Genomic DNA, 25,112 nt, shown 5'->3' on the forward strand with positions numbered 1-25,112 from the left:
CTTCTAGTTTGTGCATTTTGGTCTTTGTTTTTGATGTTGAACGCTTTCCCCAAATGTCTAATGTCTTTGATTGTCTGGTAATGTTTAATAGTGAGTCACTAAGAAGCCAGTCAGAAGTTTCATGGGCAGGGCTTGTCACCTTGGAGAGCTTGGATAGGGGTGCTGAGGCAGGAGTCTAACAGTTCTGATGAGGCATCCCAAATGTCATTGTCAGATCTTTTCTTGGGGAGTTTTTTTCTTTAGAGGATTTTCCTATCGATTAATTCGTTGAGGAGGTAGGTAAAAGCCTGGTTGCTAGCATTCTGCAAGATGACTGAGTGGAGGGACTGGAGATCTCTCAGTGCATATATGACTCTCATTTAGTCCCTGGGCTCCTGCATGGCACCACATCCCACCCTCCCCTGTGCCTACCTTGAGTCCAGGGCCAGAGAACAATCTGCTCTCCTGTTTAGGGTGGAACGGGAGGTTCTCTTGGCTGTGCAGGCATGAGGAAAGATTTTGGGTCTTTTTTATCTGACAGCCTTTCAACAGTCCTCCTGATTTCAGCCTCTACCCTCTGATCGGCTTTTAAATTACCTGCTGCCTCCAATTCTTTAAACTTTTCTGGATTCTGCAGTATGAATTGGCCTTCTTTGTTTCAGAAAACCCTTAGGTTTAAGCTTTCCCTGTTCTACCAATGACTTTTCCATCTTCTAAAAATTTGCTGATATCTTTTATCTTTGTCTCTTCCTTTTTTTTTCTTTGTCATTATGAGTTGTTGTTATTATTATTATTATTATTATTATTATTATTATTACTATTATTATACTGGAATTTTAGCAGGGAGTAACAATATATACATGTCTTTTGTCCACCCAATTTAATCAACAGATGTTTTCCATTTCTTCATCTGATTTGTATTGTTGTTATTATTATTATTATTATTATTATTATTATTATTATTATTATTATTTAGGACACATAATAATTACTATAGCTCTTTGGTTCTAACTTAGCAAATCGAATTTTTATTGAAGAAAAGGAGGCTATATGTGCCAAGGCAAACTTCCTTATCATGTTGGAAACAAATAAAAACACACTTCTGCCTATCCCATTATTCAGATCCCACTGGGTGGCCCTCTTTTGGATCCCTCTGAAAATGACCATACATAACAAGTAGAAATTCAGAGTACTACTGTGAAATGTGTTTACATCATTTGTATCTTTAAATAAACATTATTTAGAACCAGTAATGGTATATAAGAGATACTAGAATTTTACATTATCAAAGTGCCTTGGGCTTACCAAACAAATTTACAAATGGAATATTATCTTATTCGATCTTTGCAACAACCCAAAACATGGCAGAGGAAGAACAGGCCTAGAAAGGCTACGATGTGACATGCTGGGGGTGTCACAGAGCTGTTAAGAGGGGGAACTGGGCTTGAACACAGCTTTCCCGGCTCCTGCTCCAGCACTTTCCCAGCTCTTTTGCAAATAAAGATCTCCATTTACCTCTTACCCAGAGATACAGAAAAGAAGAAAAAATTAAAAAACCCAACCCAGTATTGAGAAAAATTAAGAATTCACTTTGAGTTTTTAAATAAGAGTTCCAAACACTCTTAAGGTTTAAGGTTTTACATACTTGGCAAAATACATTTTTCTGTGTTGCTTGTCATAGAAGGTTGGTTGTGGTCTTTGACATCAGAAGTCCCTTCCACATGCATGAAATCCTGGATTCAACCCCTAGTACCTTCACTAAAAACAATCAATAGCTTGGGGTGTGAGGTATAGCTCAGTGGTAGAGCACGTACTCAATGTACACAAGGTTCTGGGTTCAATCCTCAGTGCCTCCATTAAAGGAAAAACAGTCCCTGTCAATAGTGCTCTTTTTTTTTTTTTTTTTGTGTCTAAACAAGGAAAAAGCATAAAAATTAAATTTCCCTTGAACCAATAACACGTTTAAATAAAAAACATACAGTGCATCACCCTCCTTTCCCACAAAGACTCGTGACATTTCAGTTGTATTAAAAGACACCTTCTAGTGAAAAAATTAAACTGTAATGAGAGCTAGAGTCTGGCTTCAGCACTGTCCCTAACTAGCCAAGAGACCTCAGTCAAGTCAATTACCCTTTCTTAGATAGTTTTCTTAGGTAATGAACAATGAAGAGGGTGATCCTCCAGCACTAATATTTCATGATTGTAAAATTAGAAATAATTCTATGAATTTCATGAATCACAAACTGCTTCTGTCTTTTTTCCTTAAACTACTAAACCCTCTAAAAATGTATTTTATGATTATATTGTATGAAAAATAAAGTATTTTAAACATGCTATTTAATACTTCAAGGAAATAAGTAGAATCTATTTTCTACCTCTATTATTGATAATTTAAAATATTTTACTCTCTTAGTAAATGCTAATTGTAAAGAGCCATTAAAAAATTCAGTTTCCTTCCTCTATCTTCTAGAATTTAACATTCATTCATTCATTCCACCAGTATTTATTAGATTTATGGAACTCTAGTCATTTATATTTTAAATCAGCATATTATTACTATTTTAATGTTTTAGAAAACTGTTAAAATATAAAATAGTATAATTTAGTGCAGGGTCATTTTATCTTGGCACTGTTAACACTTGGGCTGGATAATTCTTGTTGTGGCGGGTGGTCCTTTGGATGTAAGATTGTAAGATGTTTGGCAGTATCCCTAACTTCTTCTGCCCACTAGATGTCAGTAGCAAGTCCCCCATTCCTCACCAGTTATGACAACCAAAAATGTCTCCAAACATTGCCGAGTAACCCTGGAGGGCAAATTCACCCTGACTGAGAACTATTGGCTAGTGGGATGCCCAGCTATCTGGTTAAACACTATTTCTAGATGCGTCTTTGAGGGTGTTTCCAGAAGAGGTTAGCATTTGAATCAGTAGACTGTGTAAAGCTGATTGCCCTTCCAGTGTGGGTGGGCTTCATCCAATTTGTTGAGGGCCTGCATAGAACAAGAAGTTGTAATATGGGAGAATTGGCTCTGTCCGCCACTGTTTGAGGGGGGACATTGGTCTTCTTCTGCCCTTGGACTGGAACATACATTAGTGCTCCTGGTGCTCAGACCTTCAGACTAAGACTGTAGAGTTACATGGTATCACCATGTTTACTGGGTTGCCAGCTGGCAGAAGGCAAATAATGGCACTTTATCAGTGCCTATAATTCCATGAGTCATTTCCTTATAATAAATCAATCTCTCTCTATAAATAAACATAAACAGATATATATATATTCCCCCTACCCAGAACCCTGATTCATACAATAACTAATTCAGTTTTGTGAAGATTAGAAGAAATAGTATTTGTAAAAATGTGTGATACCTAGGAGGTGGCCAATACATTTTTCTTCTTTCCTTTTTCATTTTCCATAAAAATAAAAGTGCTATTGTTGGATAAATAACTTAGAGCCTCAGAAAATTATATAATTTAAGTGTTGCTGTGAAGTTAGAATAATTTTCCAGTGGAACATTTATAGTCTCTTTTGCCCACTCATTTACCAAAGCTCCCTTTAACTCCAGGATTCTTTTCTACATTCATCACAAATAACAATGGAATTAGGCTAAGAGGCTGTAACCACATTTCTTATAAATGGTAGTAACATAAAGGGGAAGCAAGAATCATCAAACGTGTTGTGGGTTTTAAGGCTAATTTCTTTCTGATTTTAGTTTTTATAGCAGTATGTATAGATAATTAAATTTGAGGAAGTATTTCCCTTTAATTTGATCAAAGGATCTCACAAATTCCCTTCACTTTCTTAAATCTAATGCAGCTGAATGAGTTAAAAAGAAATATGTGTCCTGTTGGCCAGAACTCACATCACTCATTCACTCTTTCACTCATTTATTGAGCACTTACTAGACACTGCATAGGCACAGGGTCCCGTGGTTTCTGTCTTGAAGAGTTATAAAGGAAGAAGTCAAGTAAATCGATGATTCAGTATAATGTGAGCAGCATGTACATAATGCAATGAAAATACAGAAAGAAGCATTTACAATTAGGTAGTTAATAGTACTAATATTTACTGAGTTCTGAGTACTTAAGTTATAAGCACTGTTCTGAGAGTTTTGCACATACTAACTCTTTGAATCTTCCCAACATTCCTACAAGGTAGCATTTTATTTTCATCGCTTTACTAGTAAGGAAACTAAAGTTAAGCAACATGTTCAAGGTTACTCAGCTAAGTAGCAGAACCAATATTTCAGACCTGGCCATTTGGTTTTATGTCTGTCTTCTTAACCACCGTGCTATACTGCCATGTATGGAAAAGATTTTCAGAGAAGGTAGTTCTTGATGTGAGGTTTGAAAAACCACTCACTCAGTACTAGTTAGCTGTATGAAAGATGGAAGGGCAATCTAGAGGGTGAAAGCAGCATAGGTGAAGGTCCACAGACATAAGACAGAATATGTTTAAGTCACTAGGGTGTTAGTGGGTGAAGTGGAGGGAGGCAAAGCTCAAAACAAGGCAAGTCTTTGTGCATTAAATTCAGAATTTTAAGTTCCGGCTGAAAAGCTATGGGAACTGAATGACTGATTGTAAGTTGGGGAGTGATATAATCAGATCTGAATGTTAGGAAGAGTCCTTGGAACAGCTATGTAGAGGACAGATCCTCTAGAAGTAGAAAGTAGACTTACTAGGAAGAAATTGAAATATTAGGGTGAGAAGTGGTCAGAGCCTTAAATGTTGCCTCTGGCCTCTGAATGGAAAAGAGAGGGATAGATCCAGCTCATACTGGCTCATGAGAGCCAATTGTTAAATTTCTGGGAATTTTGTGAGCTGGCTATTAAACAAAGCCATCATTAAAAATTAAATTATATACACTTTAATTATATTAAAAACAAAAGAAATAAATACTCAAAACTCACTGCTTTATATTTACTTTACTACATATACTGTCACTTACTCTCTTGACCTTATTTATGCCTATTGTATCTGTAGGTGGATATACTATATAATGCGTGGTAATGCGCTTCTCTTCCCAATTCAGTTCAGTGATGTCATGTTAACAGCTTGAAATCAGCCATGGTGGGAGGATTATACCATGGAAATCATCAAATGCTACTAATCCTCCTTTCCCCACAAAATCTGGTTGTTAAATACTTGCCAGTATAACACTGGAAGTTCTGAGAAATATTTAAACATAGAACAGATAAGACTTACTAACAAATCGTATGCTGTGGGAAGAAGAGAAGGAAAAGTCTTGGGCTATCACATTTCTAATTTGGGCAACTGGGTAAATGGTGGTGTTAAAACTAAGATAAAGGATTATAAGGGGATCCGGTTTTACAAGAAAGATGGTGAATTAGTTTTTTGACTTGTTGAATTTAAGTAGAGATGTACCTAGATAAATGGGTCTGGAGGTAAGCATAGAGCTTGAGGCTACAGATATAGTTTGGGTGCTTTTAGCACAAAAATCTATACGGTGGGTAGAACAGAAGGGAAGAGCCAAAATCCTAGTGGGTGAAGACCATTAGGTGCCATTAGAGAATGGGAAGAACTAAAGATACAAAGGATGGGGGAAGGGAACGTCACATAAGAAAAAGAAAATGTTAAATGTTACAGACAGGTCAAAGTAAACAAGGCTGGGCATTGTCCACTGCCTCTGGAAATGCAGAGGTTATTGGAGAGTTGAGGGAGAATAGTGTTGGTGCAGTAGTGTTGGTGGAGTCCAGTCTTCGTGCCTGGGAAGTAGATAGACAGTAATGGAATGAAGACAGTGAATGTAGACCACTCTTAAGATGGTTGGCTATGAAAGGAAGGAGAGTAAGATAGCTTAAGGGAAAGTGCAGTCACAAGAAATGTTTATTTGTACTCAAATGTGGTCAACCAAGTATTTCCTGTGCTGAGGGGAAAGCATAAGTGATGAATGAGAAGACAGAGGGGAGGAGAGGAGATGTGGTAAACAGTGATGGCGCCCAGTGAAGTATACCTCCTGAGTTTCATGCCCAGTGACTTTGCCCTTGGCTTTGTGACTAGTTCTGGCCAGTGGGGCATTTGCAAGTATGATGACAGCAGAGGCCTGGGAAGTACTTGCAGAGTGGGATTTGTCCTGTGGAAACCATCTGCCATGCTGTTCAAAAGCTTGGACCACAGGCTAGTCCAGACCGCTGAATGGTTAAGAGAACCCTGGAGGATGAGACCATGTGGGGCGGTTCAGCCCCAGCTGAGCTCCCAACTACCTCATGAATGACTCTGGACAAAGTCAACAGAAGAACCACCTAGTTGAGCTAGTACAGATTGCAGAGTCTGTGTGAATAAGGGGACTGGATTTAAGCTGTTTAATTTTGGGGTTGGGTTGTTATGCAGTAACAAGTAACTGAAATGGGGGAAAACAGAGAAGTTGCCTGAGTTATTGGGAAGGCAATATTGCACAGTGATTTAAAGGCATAGGCTCTGAAACAGGATTTCCTGGGCTCTAATACTCAATGTTTATAATCTGGGATAAATTACTCGGCTTTTTGGAGCCTCAGTTTCTTTATCTGTAACATGATGATGGAGATTAAATGAGATAATAGAATCTCAGTAAGCTCTTGGTAAGTATTTGCTGGTCTAATATTAAAGCACAGGTGGAAGGTTTAACTTTGAAGAGAAAGAGGGATTCTTTGTTCTTCTAGACAAAAGGGAGGAAGGCTTAACTGTAAGGAGGTGTTGAGGTAAGGCACTGAGAAATACCAATTCATTAAATCGGACTTAGTTAACCTACTTTGACTTACATAGCAGTCATGATTTTCTCAGTTTATAAAATATTTTCCTGTATACTGTCTCATTTGATCCATTAAGGAAAGGAGGATAGATAACATTTAACTATAAAAAAACAGAAGCTTGAAGAATCTAACTTATTTGGCTAAATGTGCAAGGCTTAAGAGGTGAGCAAGGACTAGAACGCAGCACTGTGGATTCAGAATCCAGGTTCTCATGTGGTCTCACAGAACTGGTTGCAGACTAGAAATCAGAAGTCTGGCTTTCGGCCCTGGCTCTGCCAGGTAGTAAATGCTACTTTGAGCAAATTACTTAATCTCTCTAAACTTCATATAGAGAGTGAGAACAACAATTCCAATGGCAAAGGGAGCCACTGAGGTGGGGAAGCTCTTTGCAAACTCTGAAATGATGTATATGTGTAAATGATTATTATTTCCATTGCTCTGCCTGGTACCTGTCATCAATATTAGCATTGTAGTCATTTATGTCTTATATTTAGTGTGGTATAAGGGAAATGAATCTTTAGTCTTCCTTACTTTTTCTTCTCCCTCTCTTCATGTCTTCTTCCCCTTGGTGACTTCAAGCTACCTAGGAGTCCTGGTTCCAGAATGTTTTCACATTTGGTTCTCTCAATAAAACAAACTCACTTGTCCTATATCCCACATATTTAAATTCTAGTTTTCTGCATGCATCTAATCCACAGATAGGAGATAAGAAAATTCCTGAGTTAATGTCTTTCTAGTCTTAAGTAAGAGGTATCTTCACATTGGCCTTAACCCAAAGGAGCTATAGAATGATAAGAATCTTGGTATAGCTGTGGAGGAGACATATTAACACAGGATAAGTATAGAGTTTGTCGTATGAGCTTAGTGGCCAGTTGTGCTGGCTTTTTGGGAGTCAACCCCAACATTTCCTGCATGGCCCCTGATTATTTACTGTGTCCCAGGTTCGAACTGTTTTTTTAGGGGTCTCGTGTTTGTTTCCATCCTGAAATCAAAAACAAAATTTAAAAACAGGCTGTGGTTATGTCATTTAGAATGATCCAAGCAGGAAACCACCTCAAGTTTTCAACTGTAAAGCAGATGCCTGTGTTGTAAAGATAGAACCTTGTGGAACAATCAAGTATCTAGAATGTAGAAGGCCTTGAGTTCTTCTGCTGTGTTCCTCTTTGTCCTTCAGACCAGCCAGTCACTGGGCACTTTTGCCTCACTGAGCTGATCGTATTTGCCACACAGTGATCAAAAATAATTTCACGGCCTTTAACTTTTTATTTTAAGAACTGAACAAATGTGCTGATTTATATAAATAAGGCACAGTGGAGAACTTTCCTGGGAAATGAGAGATTTTTGAAAACAACTGTTAAACTGAAGAATACAGGAGGCTTAATTAGCTGATGCTTGCAAAATACTTTGAAAATGAAACCCATGATGTTCTTGCTAAGTACGATGAATACCATTTATTCTTGGATAAGTAGAAAGTAATATATTTTGAGACATTCAAATTTGGTGTGCACTGTCTACAAAATGCAGATCGTTATTTTTGCAGAAAGAGCAAACAAAACTCTATTTGAAAAATGCAGAAGTGAGACACATTTTTGAATATAAAGTTATTATTCTTGAAGACTTAACTATGAAGTGTTGATGTGAAATTAGATCTTTGCCCAACTGTATGAGCTTATTCAAAGGCAGTTGCATAGCTGAAAGAGGACTTGGAATAGAAATGGAAGATCTAAGTCCAGACCTGAACTACTTTTTACCAGCCAAGAGACCTTGGTGAAGTCACTGCTTTCTTCATCTACAAAATAGGGGGGAAAAAATAAAGCCTTCCTATTTATCTTCTAGGGTGGTTTTGAGACTCAAATATGATCAGATAGTCATTTGATAGTTTTACTAACTATAAAAATGAAATGAAAGATTACATTTCTTTGAAACATTCATAAGGCAAAAATGGCTTTCATAACCATAGTAAGTAATAATTCACACAGACCTAAATTCATCTTTTTACTTAGAGTTCTTAAGTTACTTATTTCTTTACTTTGTCCCGCTGTTTCTTTTTTTTAATTTTATTTTTTATTGAAGTGTAGTTGATTTACAATGTTAGTTTTATCCCACAGTTTCTTTGCATGGATCTAGAGAGGTTAAGATGAGAGTGATGGAGAACTTTGAGGAGAGCCTCTACCATCTCTTAGGAACAAAGTGTCTCATTACCAAACTTTCAGAAGAACGTCATCTGGAATTTTAAAAGATGACTGCTAGACTCCACTGTATGAGATATGGCCTTTCCATGGAAGCCCAGGATTTGGAATTTCAGGTCTTCCATTAAGAACTAAACATCCAAGGATGTCAACTCTAATTCACATGAATAGTTGTCTTGAGACAATTTCTGACACTTTTCATTTAATGTGTATAAACAGTGTGGTATAATAAAGATGGCCATAAATTCTTTGCTGCTCCTCCCTTTGAGAGGCAAAGTCAAATTCTCCTTCCCTCAAATCTGGACTGGTTTTGGTGACTTACTTGACCAAATGATTGAGGCAGAGTGCTGTTCTGGGACTTTGGAGGTTAGCCTGGAAGAAGCCTTGTAGTTTTGACCTTGATCTCCTGAAACACTTGCTTTGGGAGTTCCAAGCCATTTTGTAAGAGACTGTCATGCCATAGAAGATGCTGTTCAACAGTCCCTGCCCATTCCAGCTTTCCACGTGTCCTTGCAAAGGCACAGTATATGTGAGTGGAGTCACCTTGGACCTTCCAGAGTGGCTCACCTGCCAGCTCAGTACTTCTAAGCAACCTGTCCAAACTCCTGACCCACAAAATCTTGAGAAATTATGAAATAATTGTTTAAAGTCACAATTTGTAAGCAGCAGTGGAGAACTGGAATGAACATTAAATATCTTGAGTGAAATAGCATTCAAGTATATTCATCAGAATTAGAATCACTTATGTTCATCAAAGTACTCGTATTGAAAGTAGGTTTTTTATCATTGACTGTTTAATATAGAGCTAATGTAATGGCTTATATTTTTTGAGATTTTACTGTATGTCAGGTACTATGGTAGTACTTCATCCATGCCTCACCCAAGTATTCCACCTGTCATCTCACCTCCATTTCACAGAGTATCCATCCAATGAGAGCTTCCTGAACATCCCTCTGTGCCACTGTGCCCAGGAGTGAGTGAGGCGCATGGAAGCCAAAGGATGCAAGAATTTCCAAAAGGGTGGCTTTGACATTCTCAAAGACCTCTCTCTTTCTAGCTCAGGAGAAATTAGTACATTCTCCCTGTTCTGTAATGTGTAATTGAAGGATTACAGATTACTTTAATTATACTTAGAGGATCCACGCAGGCTTATCTTAGGCAAGACTGTGCAATAGGCTTATTTCCACATCTCTTCGTCATTCCTTTCAGAGTTCCTCATCTTCTTGTGCCACCCACCACTCACTAATCTCACTGCATCTCATTTCACAACTTCATCTGAGACAGACCCATGTGGCAGTGCTTTGGTCCTTTCCTGAGGCATTTGTCTGTCCTTCAGAAAGTCTCCACCACTCCCTGACCTGTGGGGCAGTGGGAGAAATTATTTTGGCTGTATTTTTTTTTCTCAAATAAGATTCTGATATCTGTCCCTTTAGTTCCTCTTTCTCTGTGATTGCAGGGTTTTCTCACATTTACATTTACTACCTTTATTTTATGTATAAATATATTTATTTATTACACTTATTTATAATACATTTATTTATCCTTCTCCCCCTTTCTGCATATTCTCTGGGGCACAGACTTTTGAGTATGGCCAGAGGTGGATATACCGCAGAGCTAAGCAGCTTGTTTCAGGGCTTCTTACAAAGTCCTGCACCTGATTTTGATTTCTCTCTTTTTAAAAAAGAAGGCCCCACCCATTGTGTAAACTTCTGGTTCCCAGGTTCTGAATCCACTTGGAATTATGGCTCCCTTGAAGGCCTGTGGCATTTGTCACGTTGCAGGACTTAGTATCTGAATGATTTGCTTCATCGTATTAACAGCATGACAGTTCACTTTTGAAGCCTCCCTCACCTTTGAAATAATCATATGCATCTGTCCTATTCTGTTTCTGCCTTTAGCTCTTCTCTCTAGGCCCTACTTTATTTGATTCTTTACCTCCTTGTTATTTCTTTTCCCTGAATGCCAGGTTCTTAGCTTTCTCCTCTGACTGCTCTTGTTTGAATATCCCTTATTAGGTAAACTCTACCAGCATATAAAAACCTCTTTGGGTTCAATAGGAACTGTCCCTCCTCCTTTGTGAGTAGAGTAAGTTGTTGTTAAGTTCAGCTAGTTGGGAGAGGAATTTCAAGTGCTTTCAGCTCTGTGAAAGAATTATTGACTGGGGTAGTTCTCTTCCAGGATTAAGAAAAACAGCAAATCATACCTCAGAACAGTTCCAAGTAGCCTCATTCTCATGGTGTTGGGACCCTCTGGGGAACAATGGTGGGCTTTGATGAACAGTTTTTGTGTGAACCGCTAATGAAAGCCCTCATGCCAAGCAGGAGTCCCCTCAGGATTCAGCACATGGTGGAGACTTCTCGGGTGCCTTGGTGAGGTCCAGCGCACTGAAGAGGGGGAACAAACGCATGCCCCAGTGGTGCAGTGTTACTCATTACCTGCCTTCTGTGAAAGGAGCAGGTACAATAAACCCTAATGGGTTTTTGTGGCTGGGGTTTGAGGAGTTCTTTGAAAATAGGATGGAAACACTATGCTTATTTATGCCTTCAGAGGGGAAACTCTAGAAGAGTTATTCAGGCAAGGAGGAGACACAGCTGGTCTACAGCTGTACATTCTGCCTTTCTCACATTGGGAAGAGATTTTTTTTTTCCCTTCTGAATATCTAGATATCTTCCATTTGATCCCTCAGATCCACTCCACACCCACTCTCCAGCCTACTCCACCCTGAGCTGTCCCAGGGCCTGTGTGAATTGCATCATCAGGTTCCCTTTCTGCTGGGTTCAGCCAATGAGGTGCACTGGCAGGAGAGATTTGAAGGAAGGAGGAGAGTAAAATTAGGGTGTATGTTTTCTCAGCTCCCTCTATGTGACTGTGTCCCTTTCCTGAAGGTCACAGCCCCTCTCAGTGTCCCTCTCCACACAGCATTTTCTGTCGGTTCAAAAAGTTCTCCTTTCCCTGGCTTGTACAATCTTAGCTGTTACTAGTCTGTTCCCACAACCCCTTGTGACTTCTCTACACCATGCCCACACCTTGGTAAGTCATCCCTTGATGTCACTCTCCTCAAATCCCCCAATTCAGTTTTCCTGCCCAGATCTATCATTTCCTTGCTATGACCCTGACCCACATAGCCCTTGATTCAAAATTTAGGATTCGTGGGTTTGAATATAATTCAGATTCCCCTGCCAACAAAGCTGCCTCTTGCTCCCCAGTGCGGCCCTGTTTCAAGTCTTTTTATAGCTGCTATGGGGAACCACTGAGAACCCTAGGATTGGTATAAAGATTATTTTAAGTTGAAGACATTTGAGATTCAACAGGTGGATGCAGAAAGAAGCCTTCTTGGAGCTTGCCTTGTCTGACTAAAAGCAGAAACTTCTGAGAAATGAGAACTGCCATAAATTCCCCCTTCAGGGTGGCTTCTACTCCCAGGAGAGAGACCCAGAGTAAGTCTACCATAAATTCCTCTCAAGGAGGTTTTTATGACCTTGATGAAGACAGAAAAACCACTTACACCTTTATAGACAAATATCACAAACTCTCTCATCTCCAGTTTCTTCTAAAAACCTATTTGTCTTCCCTAAAGAAATCTTTTTGTTTTTCCCACAGAAGCTGTTTCTTCCCCTTCCCTTTCCTCTACTGAGTTGGGTTTATAAGCCTTTAACAGTTTAAGGAGCTGGCTACTTTTGTTGGCTCCCTTATGCATATGAATAAACCTTTTTCTCCTATTAATCTGGCTTTTGTCAGTTTAATTTGCAGGCCCCAATTACTGAACATAAGAGGATAGAGGAAAAAGTTTTTCTTCCCTTACATTGCCTTAGCAGGTGCACATATTTCTTATTAAATGAACATAGCAGTCCTCATCTTTGGAGAGAATCAAAAGCTACAAGGTATTAAAGTGTGACTAGCACTCAATAAAGATTATTTCACACAGGATTTGAAGGTGTTATGGAATTGAAGAGTTTTAGAAAGAAATATGGGCAACCTGCTCTGGGAGTGTTCTGTGTTAGAAGTTGGCATTTTTCACCGTACTATCCCATTTCTCTGTTCATGCAATCTCTAGAATGTTATGACACCAGGACTAATCTGGAAACTTGGGAAGTGAAGTAGTCTCTCTGTTCTTTTCCCTTTTATTACAGTACCTTCACACCCAAGGAAACTCAACTCATTAGCTTAGCCTGACTGAACATTGTAAACATTGTTCTAAAAATACTGTTTTTGGATGGTCTGTCCCAGAATGTGTAGGAATTTGCCTAATCAAGACTACTCTAATTAGCCAAATTAAAACAAAGTTGTATTTTGGATGAATAATACTGCACAAGGGAGTCTGTTGTTAATTCTTTTTGGACAGTGACTGTTTTGGGTTTCATGGCACTGAAATGTACACATCACATTCATGGACCACTAGAGATACTAGCCCTGTTAACAAGGCGCTGGGAAGCATAGGAGAGTCAGCCATCTCCAGCCATGACCACAACCTCAGACCATACTGTGGCCACCTTCTAAACACAGGATTTGAGCAAAATGAGACAACAAAGAACCAAACATAGAGTAAGCATGGGCTGGACTTTTGTGTGTCATCTTTTGGGGAAGTAGAGAAGTTAATCACATTCAGGTCTGAGGCTATAGTAACATCCAACGTTCCTACCCAGTGTATTTTTCAAATTATAAGAAAACATTTACTTTTGCAATCAATCACTTTAAATTGTTTTCAGGTCACAAGAAGACATCAATCAGCTGGTACTTCCCACCCGTCCCTCCCCCTGTGCCTATCTAAGAAGCTACTGAATGCAAGATTACTTGAAATGCCAAGTACGCCAAAAGCTTTAAGCTCCCAGTTCAAAACAAAAGCTTCTTGTAGCTTCCTGTATCTATATTTTAGGAAATTTGTGAAAAATTTTCCTAGAAAGAGGTTAACCTATACCCGACCATGAGATCCTCAAAGCCTACTGTTATGTGTTCTGGAATTGGGGATCAGAAAAGAAAAAGAGAAGGAAAGAAGACACTTGAGGTTCAGCATTTGTGTTCTGTTTCTTCTGAATTCCACCAGAATGCTGTGTTGATTTAGCGTTAGCTCAAAGTTGTTTGGTCCCCAATAAAAGATTGGGGAATCCACTGAACAAATGGCTTGAGAGTTAAAAATAATTCCAAGCCCCAAATGGTGGGAGATTGGACTTCCAGTAGACCTTGAGCTTCGTTATACACTCATTGTAATATATTAACGTGGTAAATGGCACTCGCACAGGCACCATGACAGTTCCAAGGCTGACCATAAAAGGTCAAAAAGTGGGTGGTGCCCCAAGTCTTGGGGATCATCACCCCTTTCCCAGAGTGGTTGGAATACTCCTTCCATTTGTTAGCATGTGAAGTTACCGAGCCCATTAAAAACTAACAACCCCCACGCCTTGTAGCCATACTCTCCCTTCTGAGTGAGACGACTGCACTCTGTCTATGGATTGTGTACCCCCTTTTACTTTAAACTGAGCACCCAACACCCACCAGCATGAAGATCTGACCAATCATGGTGTCTTGAAACCAGCTACAGGTTTTCTTTGACCCATAATCTAGATCAATTCTTCTGATTTTGTCAGATTTCAGGGCACCTTTCCGCTGGGTCCCTATCATATTATATAGATGATTAGGTAACTGAAGTTGAATCAAGTATGGTAAAAATGCATTACTTCTGGAGCTATTTGAGGATCATTCGGAATGGTGGATTCTTATCCTTGTTTATTTACTTTTATTCACTCAATGGGCATAACACTATTATTGAACCTATGGTAAATTTTATCATATTTAAAAAACAAAACAAAACAAAAGCATTTACCAGTCCTTGCTCCACTCATATTCAATTAAAATTTTATTAGTTGACTGGATTCTTCTAAAAATTTTGCCCATTTTGGGTGATAAGCTGCAAATCTGGGTCTTATACATATTCAGTGGACTACAGTGATTATGTAGTAAAGATAGAGTTTTGATTAGAATGTGTTTGGTAATTTTATTGTTTCAGCAATTATAGACTTTTACCAGGTATATGTAAAATATGTATTTCCATAAATGACTATCTTGAGAACTGTCTCCATTTATCTTAATTAAGTTTTAGGAATTTGATGTGATCCGCCTTCAGGCAGCACTGCATTTTCTCATTATCCTCAAGGAAAAGGGTTGGTGGAAAAGGTGGCACAGGGCATTAAAGATGTCAGGAAAAGATTATAGGAGGATATTGTCTTAAATAACACTACTTTTTTTTTTTTCTTGTTTAACATGACATTCCAAGTTCAAAAAGAAAATCATCTTGCTGAATTAAAAATGAGTTTTTTTTTTTTGGTTTTTTTTTTGCTTTGCTCAACCAATGGATCCTTAAGAAAATCTCCAGAAACTCCTGGCATCAGAGATGAAAATATTCTTCCTTCTTATGGGAATAGAGGTCGCAATAGTTTATGATCATTGTTCCTAAACAAGTCAGGTCAAGGTCATTGCAACCTATCCGCATGGTTGCCTAAGAGAGAAGGCAGAACAGAGACACATTCCTGGCTTGAAACCCCTTAGTTTTGTTTCCTTTTGTATCAAAAGGATTGGCTTTCACCATGAGAGAGGTTGTAATTGGATTTCACCATGAAAGGAGGTTGTAATTAGATTTCTCAGCAGGTCTGCAAGTTCTGTCCCTGGCGAAAAAAAAAAAAAAAAAAAAAAAAAAACAGGGAAAAGGGCCTGAATATTCTTTCTTATAGCCCAGGCAAGCCTGCAGAGCTTGGTCTGAAAGGCAAAGGGAGAACGGGCTATGTGCATGCCAGCCCCCCTTGACCTCTGATGGATCAATGTCAGCTCTGGTCTCTTAAGACCAAGTGCATGGTCTTTCAGGTTGAGGGTGGAAATCAGTGCATGCAGTAGCTAAATATTACTTGGCACTTGGGAGGAAACATAGGATGTTCCTTTGAATAAAACTCTCTGACTCTTGGTCTCTCTGTCTCTTGAGGTCCTGAAATGCCTATCTCCTAGAGAAGGAGAGAGCACTTAAAATTTAGCATACTCTGGAACACCATTTTCCATCTAGATTTAGGAGTGAACTTACACAAACAAACAATATATTTTGGGTATTGTGGTTCATTTTGAGTTCTCATTGTATTAGTCTCTTTTCAGTTTCTATTATATTTTCTAAAGATTTAAATTGGAATAAGATTAGGTCTGAGTAGGTGTTTTTATTTGATTTCTTTTCAGTTCCTATAGTTTTTTAAAGAACATCAATTTAATTAATTTAGAACACTAATTTAAATTTACATTTAAAATGGTAAATTTATTTTTGAAATTCTGCATATTGCCTTGCCACTTAAATCTACTTAATCTAACCATCCGTCTCCACTGCGTACTCCTTATCTCACTATATCTCTTCTTTCTTAAAAATTTTTTTTAAATTGAAGTATAGTTGATGTACAATATTATATGTCTCAGGTGTACAATATAGTGATTCACAATTTTAAGGATTAGACTCCATTTATAGTTATTATGAAATATTGGCTGTATTTCCTGTGTTGTACAATGTGTCCTTGTAGCTTATTTTATACATAATAGTTTGTACCTCTTAACCCCTACCCCTAAAATGCCCCTCCCCACTTCCCTCTCCCCATGGGTAACCACTAGTTTGTTCTCTATATCGATGAGTATGTTTCTTTTTTGTTATATTCACTAGTTTGTTGTATTTTTTAAATTCCACATGTAAGTGATATCATCCAGTGTTTGTCTTTCTCCGTCTGACTTATGTCCTTTAGCATAAAGCCCTCCAAGCTCATCCATGTTGTTGTGGGTTCTTTTCTCTTTTTATCTCCCTTCTCTTTCTTCTTCTAAGTATTGACGAGCTGTCTGACTTCTGAACTGGATTGGAAACATGGCCATCCACACCTTTAAAGGGAGGAACAGGCTTGGAGTCTGCTCTTTCCCATCTCTTGTTTTGGTTATGTCAATGACTTTTTGGAAATTTTAGTGCTGGTAATTATTGTTTCAAGTTTTCCTAACTGAATTTTCCTCATGTTGCCTTGCGTTCCTCAGGCAGTTCAGATGCCCTCCTCCTCCCGCTGTGGGCTCCTTCATTGGCAGCCTCAGCCAAATTTACAAGAAAACTTCTTTAGCATTTTTGGTTTCCAAGACAGATGATGACTACTTGATCCATTCATTTTACCTTATCTAAAGTCAAAAGACCTGAGAAAGACACACGGTATACCCTAGAAAGCCTAGGGAGAGGAGAGGCTGCAGTGACTGTTTTCCTTGTTATTTTACTTTTCTTCTTACTGCTGGCATATTATTTCGTGGAGTGTGTACATCCACGCTTCCAAATAAGGCCAGGTATCTTCTGTTGAATTCGTTTATATCAGAGGGAGATTGTAGGCTGCTATTTTTAGTAATTATTATAACTATGGAAAAACTTCCCTTCAGGGAAATGTAGTAAACAAAATGGTTATTATAGGTACTTCATAATCAGACTCAAACAGAGCATTCCCCTTCACCCTGTCTTTATACGATAGCCAAAGACTTCGTTATCAGCAAATCCCTGAGTCATATTTTGGCTAACATATACGTGTTGTTACCTGATACAGAGTTAACAGTGATGCTTTGGGGCTTTTCAAGTATTATGAGTCTCTTGGGAGAGCTCTATAGCTTGGCATTAAAGTCATCTGAAGGATTAAGAAAGATGTTCTTCTATTTCAAGTTCTCTGCTGAGTCACCGTCTGACATCAAGATTGCCCAGCTCTGTAAATGTATATGATATACACTCAAAGATACATATTTTTCTGGAGCTCTGACCTTCAACTGCTGGTTATCCTGCCTAACTGAACTCACCATTATATGAATCCAAGCTAGGGTAGACTTGGTTCATGCGCATCAGAACTTGAGATCTAACCAGAATTCAACAGAGATGTTAAAGATACACATTAAACATGAATGAAGCAGAGGATAAATGCATTGAGTGCCCAGGGAAGAGGATGTTATGGGGCATCGCTTAGGCTTCGCATCTCCCACTGCTCTGCCTCTTGCTCTCCCAGGAACTGGCTCCTCTCTGTTCCTCAAATAGGCCGTGATCCCTTTTGCTACAGGGTCTTTGCACAAGGTGTTCACATGCTCAGAATTCTCTTGCCAGAACCTACTTGCCCCAACCACCAACATCCAGCACACACAAACCTTCTGCAGAGTTAATCTCTATTTAGCTTTCAGATCAAGGAAAGCCATCAGTGACCTTGAGCAGAGGTCAGGCTCCTTACATTCTTAGAATAAAGGTGCTTTGCCTTCTTAACACATTTCAGCATATAATTATATGCAATACATGCTCAATATAATGTGAATTTTTCACCCCCCAAAATTGTGCTATAAAAAAGAGAGATTTGACTTATATTCTCATACTTCTGAGGTCTCTCACATTAATGGTCATTGTCTCAGTTATTTCATTTGGAACAACAAAGTACCATTTTAGGAAAACAGCCTGAAATGATCTCAAGCAATATTTATTTTTGTTTTTAAGAAAGTCACCATGACACTAAAAAAGGAGATAAAGATATTTAAAACAGATTTGATGATAATTATTCTTGAGGTATGACTTCATTATTGCAAGTGTTGGAATTACACAATTTTAGAAAACCACACTTCATGGACTCCAGTGGTTTTAAATAAGCCCTTTAAAGAGCACTGGAAAAAACCATATAGTAAGTAATTAATATGTAGAGATCATCACTGTAGAGTGAGAATTTATGCTTGGGGCTCAAATTTGCAGCATCAGCAGATTTTTGAGAAATGCATTATGAACAACTTGCAGAGAATTCATAATGCACTACTCTCTATTAGATAATTACAGAGTGGGTCCAGTGAATGCAGACAAGGATGTTAAAGGTGCATAGAGAGAGTTTTAACAAAATTGTTTCCTGAAATATGAGGATGGAAAAATTTTTTTTAAGTATGAAATATTTAGAATGAAATGAGATTTAAAATATGTATATATAACAATAGAGTTAAGTGTCCTAGGTATACATTACAATATATTATCCATCTGTGCACTTAGGTTGACTGAAGACTGTGGCTGAGGATCTTTCCATTAGAAAAATGAAGATGACTTTGTATTTGGGGTCACCTTATGTTTGGGCAAATGCACTTTTTATTAATGCAATGATTTGATTAACGACTGCCTTTTTAACTACACAGCAAACTTCACGGGAGCACAGCCTCTCTTATTATGGCTCCTGTAGCGTCTCTGGCATTTTGAATGGGGTAGAGCACTGAATACATTAGTTGCTTGAGAGATAAGGAAAAAATATTACTTATTTACCTAATTGTATAACTTAGAAAATAGTTGAGAAACTAAAACAGAAACTTTAATAACAAGGATTGTAATGAAAGATAAAATGTTTTGATACGTTTTGCCCTAGTGTTAATCAAGATGAGAAGAGTCCTTTTTACTCTTTATAAATATCAAAACCCTTAATTATTTCCTTTTATTCTCTAGAAATTTAATGGTTCACATTTATACAATAATTCTGAGTCCTGTATTCATTACAGTTTACTCACTGGGAGATTCCAAGTTCAAAAAAGCCAGTCTCATCAGTGTTAGACTTAATGAGAAAAGGATTAAAAGAACTACTACTTCTTGAGCACTTCTATCCATTATTTCAGTTAATCCCCCAACAATCTTATGAATTACCTGTTATCCTCATTTAAGAAGTAGGGGAAACTGAGGCTTGGTGAGTTTAACAGCCAACCGTTACCACTGGTCAGATATTGTGATAAGATCCTTACATGCAATCTCATTCAATTCCCACGACTATTTCATGACTATTATTACCTCTAATTTACATTTGAGAAGACAAGGCAAAGAGTGGATTAGATTAAAAAACTAGAGTATGAGTACCAGGGTTTGAGCCCAGGCAGCCTGTCCCTGATCTCCCCTGATAAGCACGTAGTGAAGATGGGAGGAGGTGGTGGGAACCTGGAAATGGATTTATTGCGGGATGTGCAGTATTTGCTAGAAAGTGAGGTCTTTCTATTTTTCCTGCTTGCCTTTGTCCCCGTCCTCCACAGTAAACTGCTCACCGTTTAGTAGCTTTCTTGTTCGTTTTCTTAACACATATTCATTGACTCTTAAAAGGAAACATTTGGCTACTGTTGTTGGTATACGTAAGATGGTTGCATAATAGGGAGGAAACAAGCCAGGACTGGAGACTTCATTTCTAAAGAAGGATTTTTAAAGCGGACTAAGAGTTATTTCACGGAGAGGATTGTGAGACTCGAGTCTCTCTATCATCACTCTGATGGCAGCCTGCTCCTGCTTCATGTAGCCAGAAAAAAGGGGCTGACATTTCAAATGCTAAGAACATCGGGGAGAGGTTTACAAAAACAAAAAACAAAAAAACAAAAAACAAGCCCTTTGCTTGAATTTCAGTTCGAGAGGAAAAAATACCCCTAGAGCAAGTCAAAACCCCTATTCTTGCCTTTAGAAAAGATAAGAAAGGAGAAATGTTGGGGGCCTCCTCTGTCCAAGTAGGCCAATAAAACAGAATTGAGTGCAAAGCAGCGTTTTGCCTCAGTCCTCTTAATGGCAGTCTGTAACAGAAAGCTTGCTTTGGTTTCATTTGACTTGGCCATTAAGAAGCAACTAATTGACGAAGCAGTAAAGACTCTCAGTAATAAATACTTCACGTCGAGGTCCCTCAGGGGAATACAGTAGTGTCAGGTTTATTTTTCCATTTCTTAGGATTAAAAAAAAGACAATTCAAAGAAATATTTCCTTCTTGACCTCCAATTTTACTGTCAGAAAATTATTCCAAGTGAATAATCAAACACTTTCTCTCTGTATATCTAGTACTCTGCCAGGTACTATACCTGACATTAAAAAAAAATCTTATTTAATTCCTACAACAACCCCCTTGTGGGTATTATTACCACTATTTGCTGAATAGGTGGGTAAACTGAGTCCTGGAGGTGTGAAGGGACTGCCCAAGCTCACTCGGCCAGGATTCAAACTCAGTGGTGTTAGACACTGAAACCCATGCTCTATCCACTCTGCCTCGCTGACTCAGAGGCGTAGACCTGAAATTGACATTTTATTACACAGCAAAGTGTCTAAGTACAAGGAAGAAACCCGGAGGGAACACGTAGAGTAAATTCCCTTTCTACAGAGTTCCACTTGGGAAGTACAGGCGGCCTCGTGCTGTAATGTTAGCTGTGATTGATGGATTGATCCATATGTATCAGCCATAGCTGTTCTCCTCGCTTAATTATCACAACAAATCTCTAAGGTAGCAACTAATTTTATGATCCCCATTTCCACAAATGAGGGGACTGAGGCTCAAAGAGTCATTTGCCCAAAGTCACCGAGCCTGGGAGAGCCTGGGTATAAACCAGATCTGTGTATTTCCAGAGCCCATGATCTCACTCACTTTATCACACCATCTCCCTACAATCAGTCAAGACCACACACTCTGTTCCCCAGAGTTCTGACTGTCTCTTGATGCCCAAGACAAAAACCAGGCTAGCCTCAGGTAGTACTACCGTTGCAAGCTCACCTTTGGGGGAAGATGCTGGGTGGCCCCTGTATGAACCAGACCCTCACCTAATTGGACATCTCTTTGGCAGCTAGGGCTGCTGGGGAAGTTCTCCTGGATTTGTGGGGCCCCCTTTTCCCTCACTGGAGGTTGTTCCAGAATGATATGTTAGTGAAAAGGGCATCTGAAGTCTTAACAACAGTCACTCATATTCTCGGTGGAAAAAGAGTCCCAGCATGTTCTGGACATTGTGCTAAACTTAACTAAAATAGCAATGTTTGTGTACAGTTATGTATCAACTGAATAAAAATAACAAGCAGTCAGGAGGAAATGAGATGAATAATGTTCTGGAGTTTCCAGACATATCACTATTCATTTCATGTCTGTCATCACTATTTATTATTTTTACTTAGTTGATAAGTGAAACTGTATGAGAGGCTATTGGGGATTAAACTCCAAAGGACCTGGAAAGGAAATCCCAGTACTCCAGTTGCTAAATGGCTGTTCAAAAATTCTCTGAGAGAAAAAAGGCAAGATTCGTTAATAACATGTACCTATTCTTTTCCAAAAAGTAGAAAGCAGCATTGCTTGATTGGATAATAAGTATATGAAACAGATTGTTGTGCTTTGCTGGATCTTGTTGAATGGACAGAAATATAAACTTAAATGTTTCCTGAGAGGAGTGTCCTTTAAAAAAAAGTCATAGTTAACAATAGTTATAACCATCAAAGTTTAGCTGAATAAGTTGTGGAGTGAAAAAAGCTGGTACCCATGAGAAAGGGGAGAATTAAAAAAGAAAGATTTCTGCTGAGTTGGACGTAGTGATCATTTCTATTCAGTGTACTTAGGCTCTGGGCCAGAGGAGAGCTTGGATACAATGCCAAGATGACATATTTAACCTCTTTTCAGATTAAAGGCAGTTCAAAAGAGATACTCTCTCTGCACTACCTCTTGGCTATGGTATCAACAGCATTGATCTGCAGTTAAAAACGTGGTTTTCTCCTGCAGGGTGACCCCTAATATCTAAAAGAAATGAGGGAGCATGACTTGCATTATTGTTTTGTTTTAGAAGATAGAGCCAGACACGAAGATACCTTAAAGATACAGGAGTTATCATAATTTTTTAGCTCTTTGATTCCCCTCCTCCTTTTCCCCTTCCAAAATAAGGTATCATTAGGAATTAGAAATTGTGTGTGTGTGTGTGCATCTTAAAAATGATCGAAGGAGATAAGAAACAATGAGTCGTAAAACTGTAAAAGGGCATCAGGAAAAAATTATAGCCACAATAACTAAAAAATAATCAATGAAGAATGTAGTATTATAGGGATTTTCTTACCTCTTGGAAAAGCAAAATATTCCATTTCTACATTGCTGTTAGGTACAGACTGGGAAAATGATGGTGATTGACTAACTTCGGATAATTTAAACATGGAAAACACTCAAGTTACTTTAATCTGAAAGATTTTTTTTAAAAAGCTATCTGCCCTTTGATTTATTTAATATATTTAGTAAAGTGTTTCTATAAAATACATTTCCAGATTTCAGACTTCACCAAGATTTGAATGCTAGTCTGACCAACCATAGTTCTGCATTTGTCTTCTTGGTTTACACTAAAACCATCATTTATTAGTACCTACTATTTAATCTTGGAGAAGAAAAGGAAGCATGAATTCAGTTGTTAAAATTCCCTCTTAAGTAGGTTTTCTGTAAATCATGCAAAAGGGTTTTTTGGGGGTAAAAAAATGGCTTTGTATTAGGTAAAAATATTAGACATCTTTATCAGATCACGCAAATCGTATTAACAAATGCAATTAGATGATACAGTAAACTTATTAAAATTTACCTTCAGGTAGGTAGCTGGACCCAGAGCCTTGGCAGAAAATTGAAGTTGAGTCCTCTCTTTGCACACAGCCTGGAAATAAAAGTTTGACAAATATCCAATACTCTTCAAATCTCTTTCCTCGTTAGCTCTGCTTCTTTGCCCAGAAACACATTCAAGTCTATTGGAGTTGAAATTCTGCTGCTCTGTCAACTAGTCAGGGTCTGAGGTGACAGACAAATTTGGAGGTTGGCACTGGGACGTGTTTCAGACTGTCATCGTTTTTGTTGCAGATTCCTGCAGTTCCCAGCGGGCTCGCCTCTCACTCCGAGGGCGAGTGCGCGATGAGCTTTACAGGCGGTGCAGACTCGCAGGCAAAGAGCTCACTCTGCTCGAGAGAATGGGGTTAACAGTCCTCCCCTCCAGCTCTTGTTCCCAGAGGCTCAGAACTTGGCCAGAATATAAGCACTTGGCTCCTTACGCTTTTTTTTTTCTCCTTCCCTTCTCTCTCTCTTCTCAAACAACTCTAAAAGATTTTTAAATGCAAGATCCTTTGGGGGGGTATTTTTATTTCAAGACTTTGAAAAGAAACTCCATGCTGTGGTTTCTTCCTAAAGGAAATTGGGGGTGGGGGTTAAGGAAGGGGAGTAGAATAATTGCAGCAGATGCATTTTTACATTGCTTATGTAAAAATTGTTCTCACGAATATGCCTGAATCTGATCATAGCAGGGTACTGCAGATACTTTAACCTTTCTTTAAATGACCTTCAGAAATGCACATTGATATGAAGCACCTCTCCTTCCTAGTATAGGTCCCTTGTCTGCCGATTCAGAAATGGTGCAGTTCACAGGCTATTCTTCCCCCAACACAACTCCATACCGTAACCCTCTATGTAACGATTGGTCTGTAAGAGTTTTCCCATGAAACAGACTTGGCGTTCTGGTTATTTATATATGTGTCTAAGCTCTTCCACCGCTACTTCTACATTTATTGCACGTTTATGATGTGTCAGACACTGGCTAACAGTGTTTTATGCACCCATTTCAGTTACTCCTCACAAGTCTACGTGAGGTGAGTGTTCCTCCCATTTGATGATGGTGTAGTTTTGTGGGAAGGTCTCCATGTTTGTGGCCATACAGCTTGGGTTTGCATTTTGGTCCCTGACTGTATAAGACTTGGGACAAGTTATGTAATGTCTCTAAGCTTCAGAATCCTTATCTATAAGATGGGGATGCAGATATGGGGATAATAATGGTATCTATCTCAGGTGGTTCTGAGCTTCAAGTAAGTAAACACCCCCTGCCACCCAGCAGACACTCAGATGTTAGTTATTATGATTTGCATGAGAAAAACAGAGCTTGGTAAAGCTGAGTGCTTTTTCCAGGATCTCCAGCTCCTAAGATTTGGAGCAGGAGTCCTACCCAGCTACCTTGGCTGACTGGTGCGCTTGTGTTTCTCTAGGTTATACCACCTCCTTCTGAGTGAGCTGTGAGCTCCTTGAGGGTGGGGACGTGCCCCCTCTGTATTCTCCATGTGCCTAGCACAGTGCTATGCGTACTGTAAGTGTTTACATTAGATAAAGGGTTATGACTTAATTTAACTTAGATTTTTCTATATTTATGCCGAAGTCAGGCCAAAAGCAAAATACTAACAAAAATAAAGAAAACCCCCACCTATAGCTGTAGGCAAATATGTCTTCAGACAGTTGTCTCCAAGCACTTTAGAAACATTTGTCCTATTTATTTTTCAGAATAGCACAAGAGAAAGGTAACAATAATTATCTCTGTTTTACAGCTGGGGAAATTTGGGAGCAGAGGAAATTGGGCAATTTGCCTAGGAACTGAAAGCTAGTCACGGTGCAGCTGGGAA

The 25,112-nt window shown here is 38.7% G+C and overlaps 1 protein-coding gene across 2 annotated transcripts in view; it reads right to left on the bottom strand.

The window, feature by feature from the left end:
- The window catches only part of SPARCL1 (SPARC like 1), a 42,830-nt gene extending 19,137 nt beyond the window's left edge, over positions 1–23,693 (bottom strand). The window contains exon 1 of one of the 2 annotated variants that reach the window (XM_010966148.3): positions 23,267–23,693. Coding sequence is in view for 1 of the 2 variants with exons in the window: in XM_074346935.1 (XP_074203036.1) it covers positions 11,118–11,149 (32 nt within the window). In the remaining variant the exon portion in view is untranslated. Of the gene's footprint in view, positions 1–11,117; positions 11,273–23,266 lie in introns of those variants that run through there. The other variant, XM_074346935.1, reaches the window with a different exon arrangement.
- Between the last annotated feature and the right edge of the window lie 1,419 nt (positions 23,694–25,112).

This window comes from Camelus bactrianus, chromosome 2, assembly GCF_048773025.1.
Source record: "Camelus bactrianus isolate YW-2024 breed Bactrian camel chromosome 2, ASM4877302v1, whole genome shotgun sequence".
In the NCBI taxonomy this organism is placed as follows: domain Eukaryota; kingdom Metazoa; phylum Chordata; class Mammalia; order Artiodactyla; family Camelidae; genus Camelus; species Camelus bactrianus.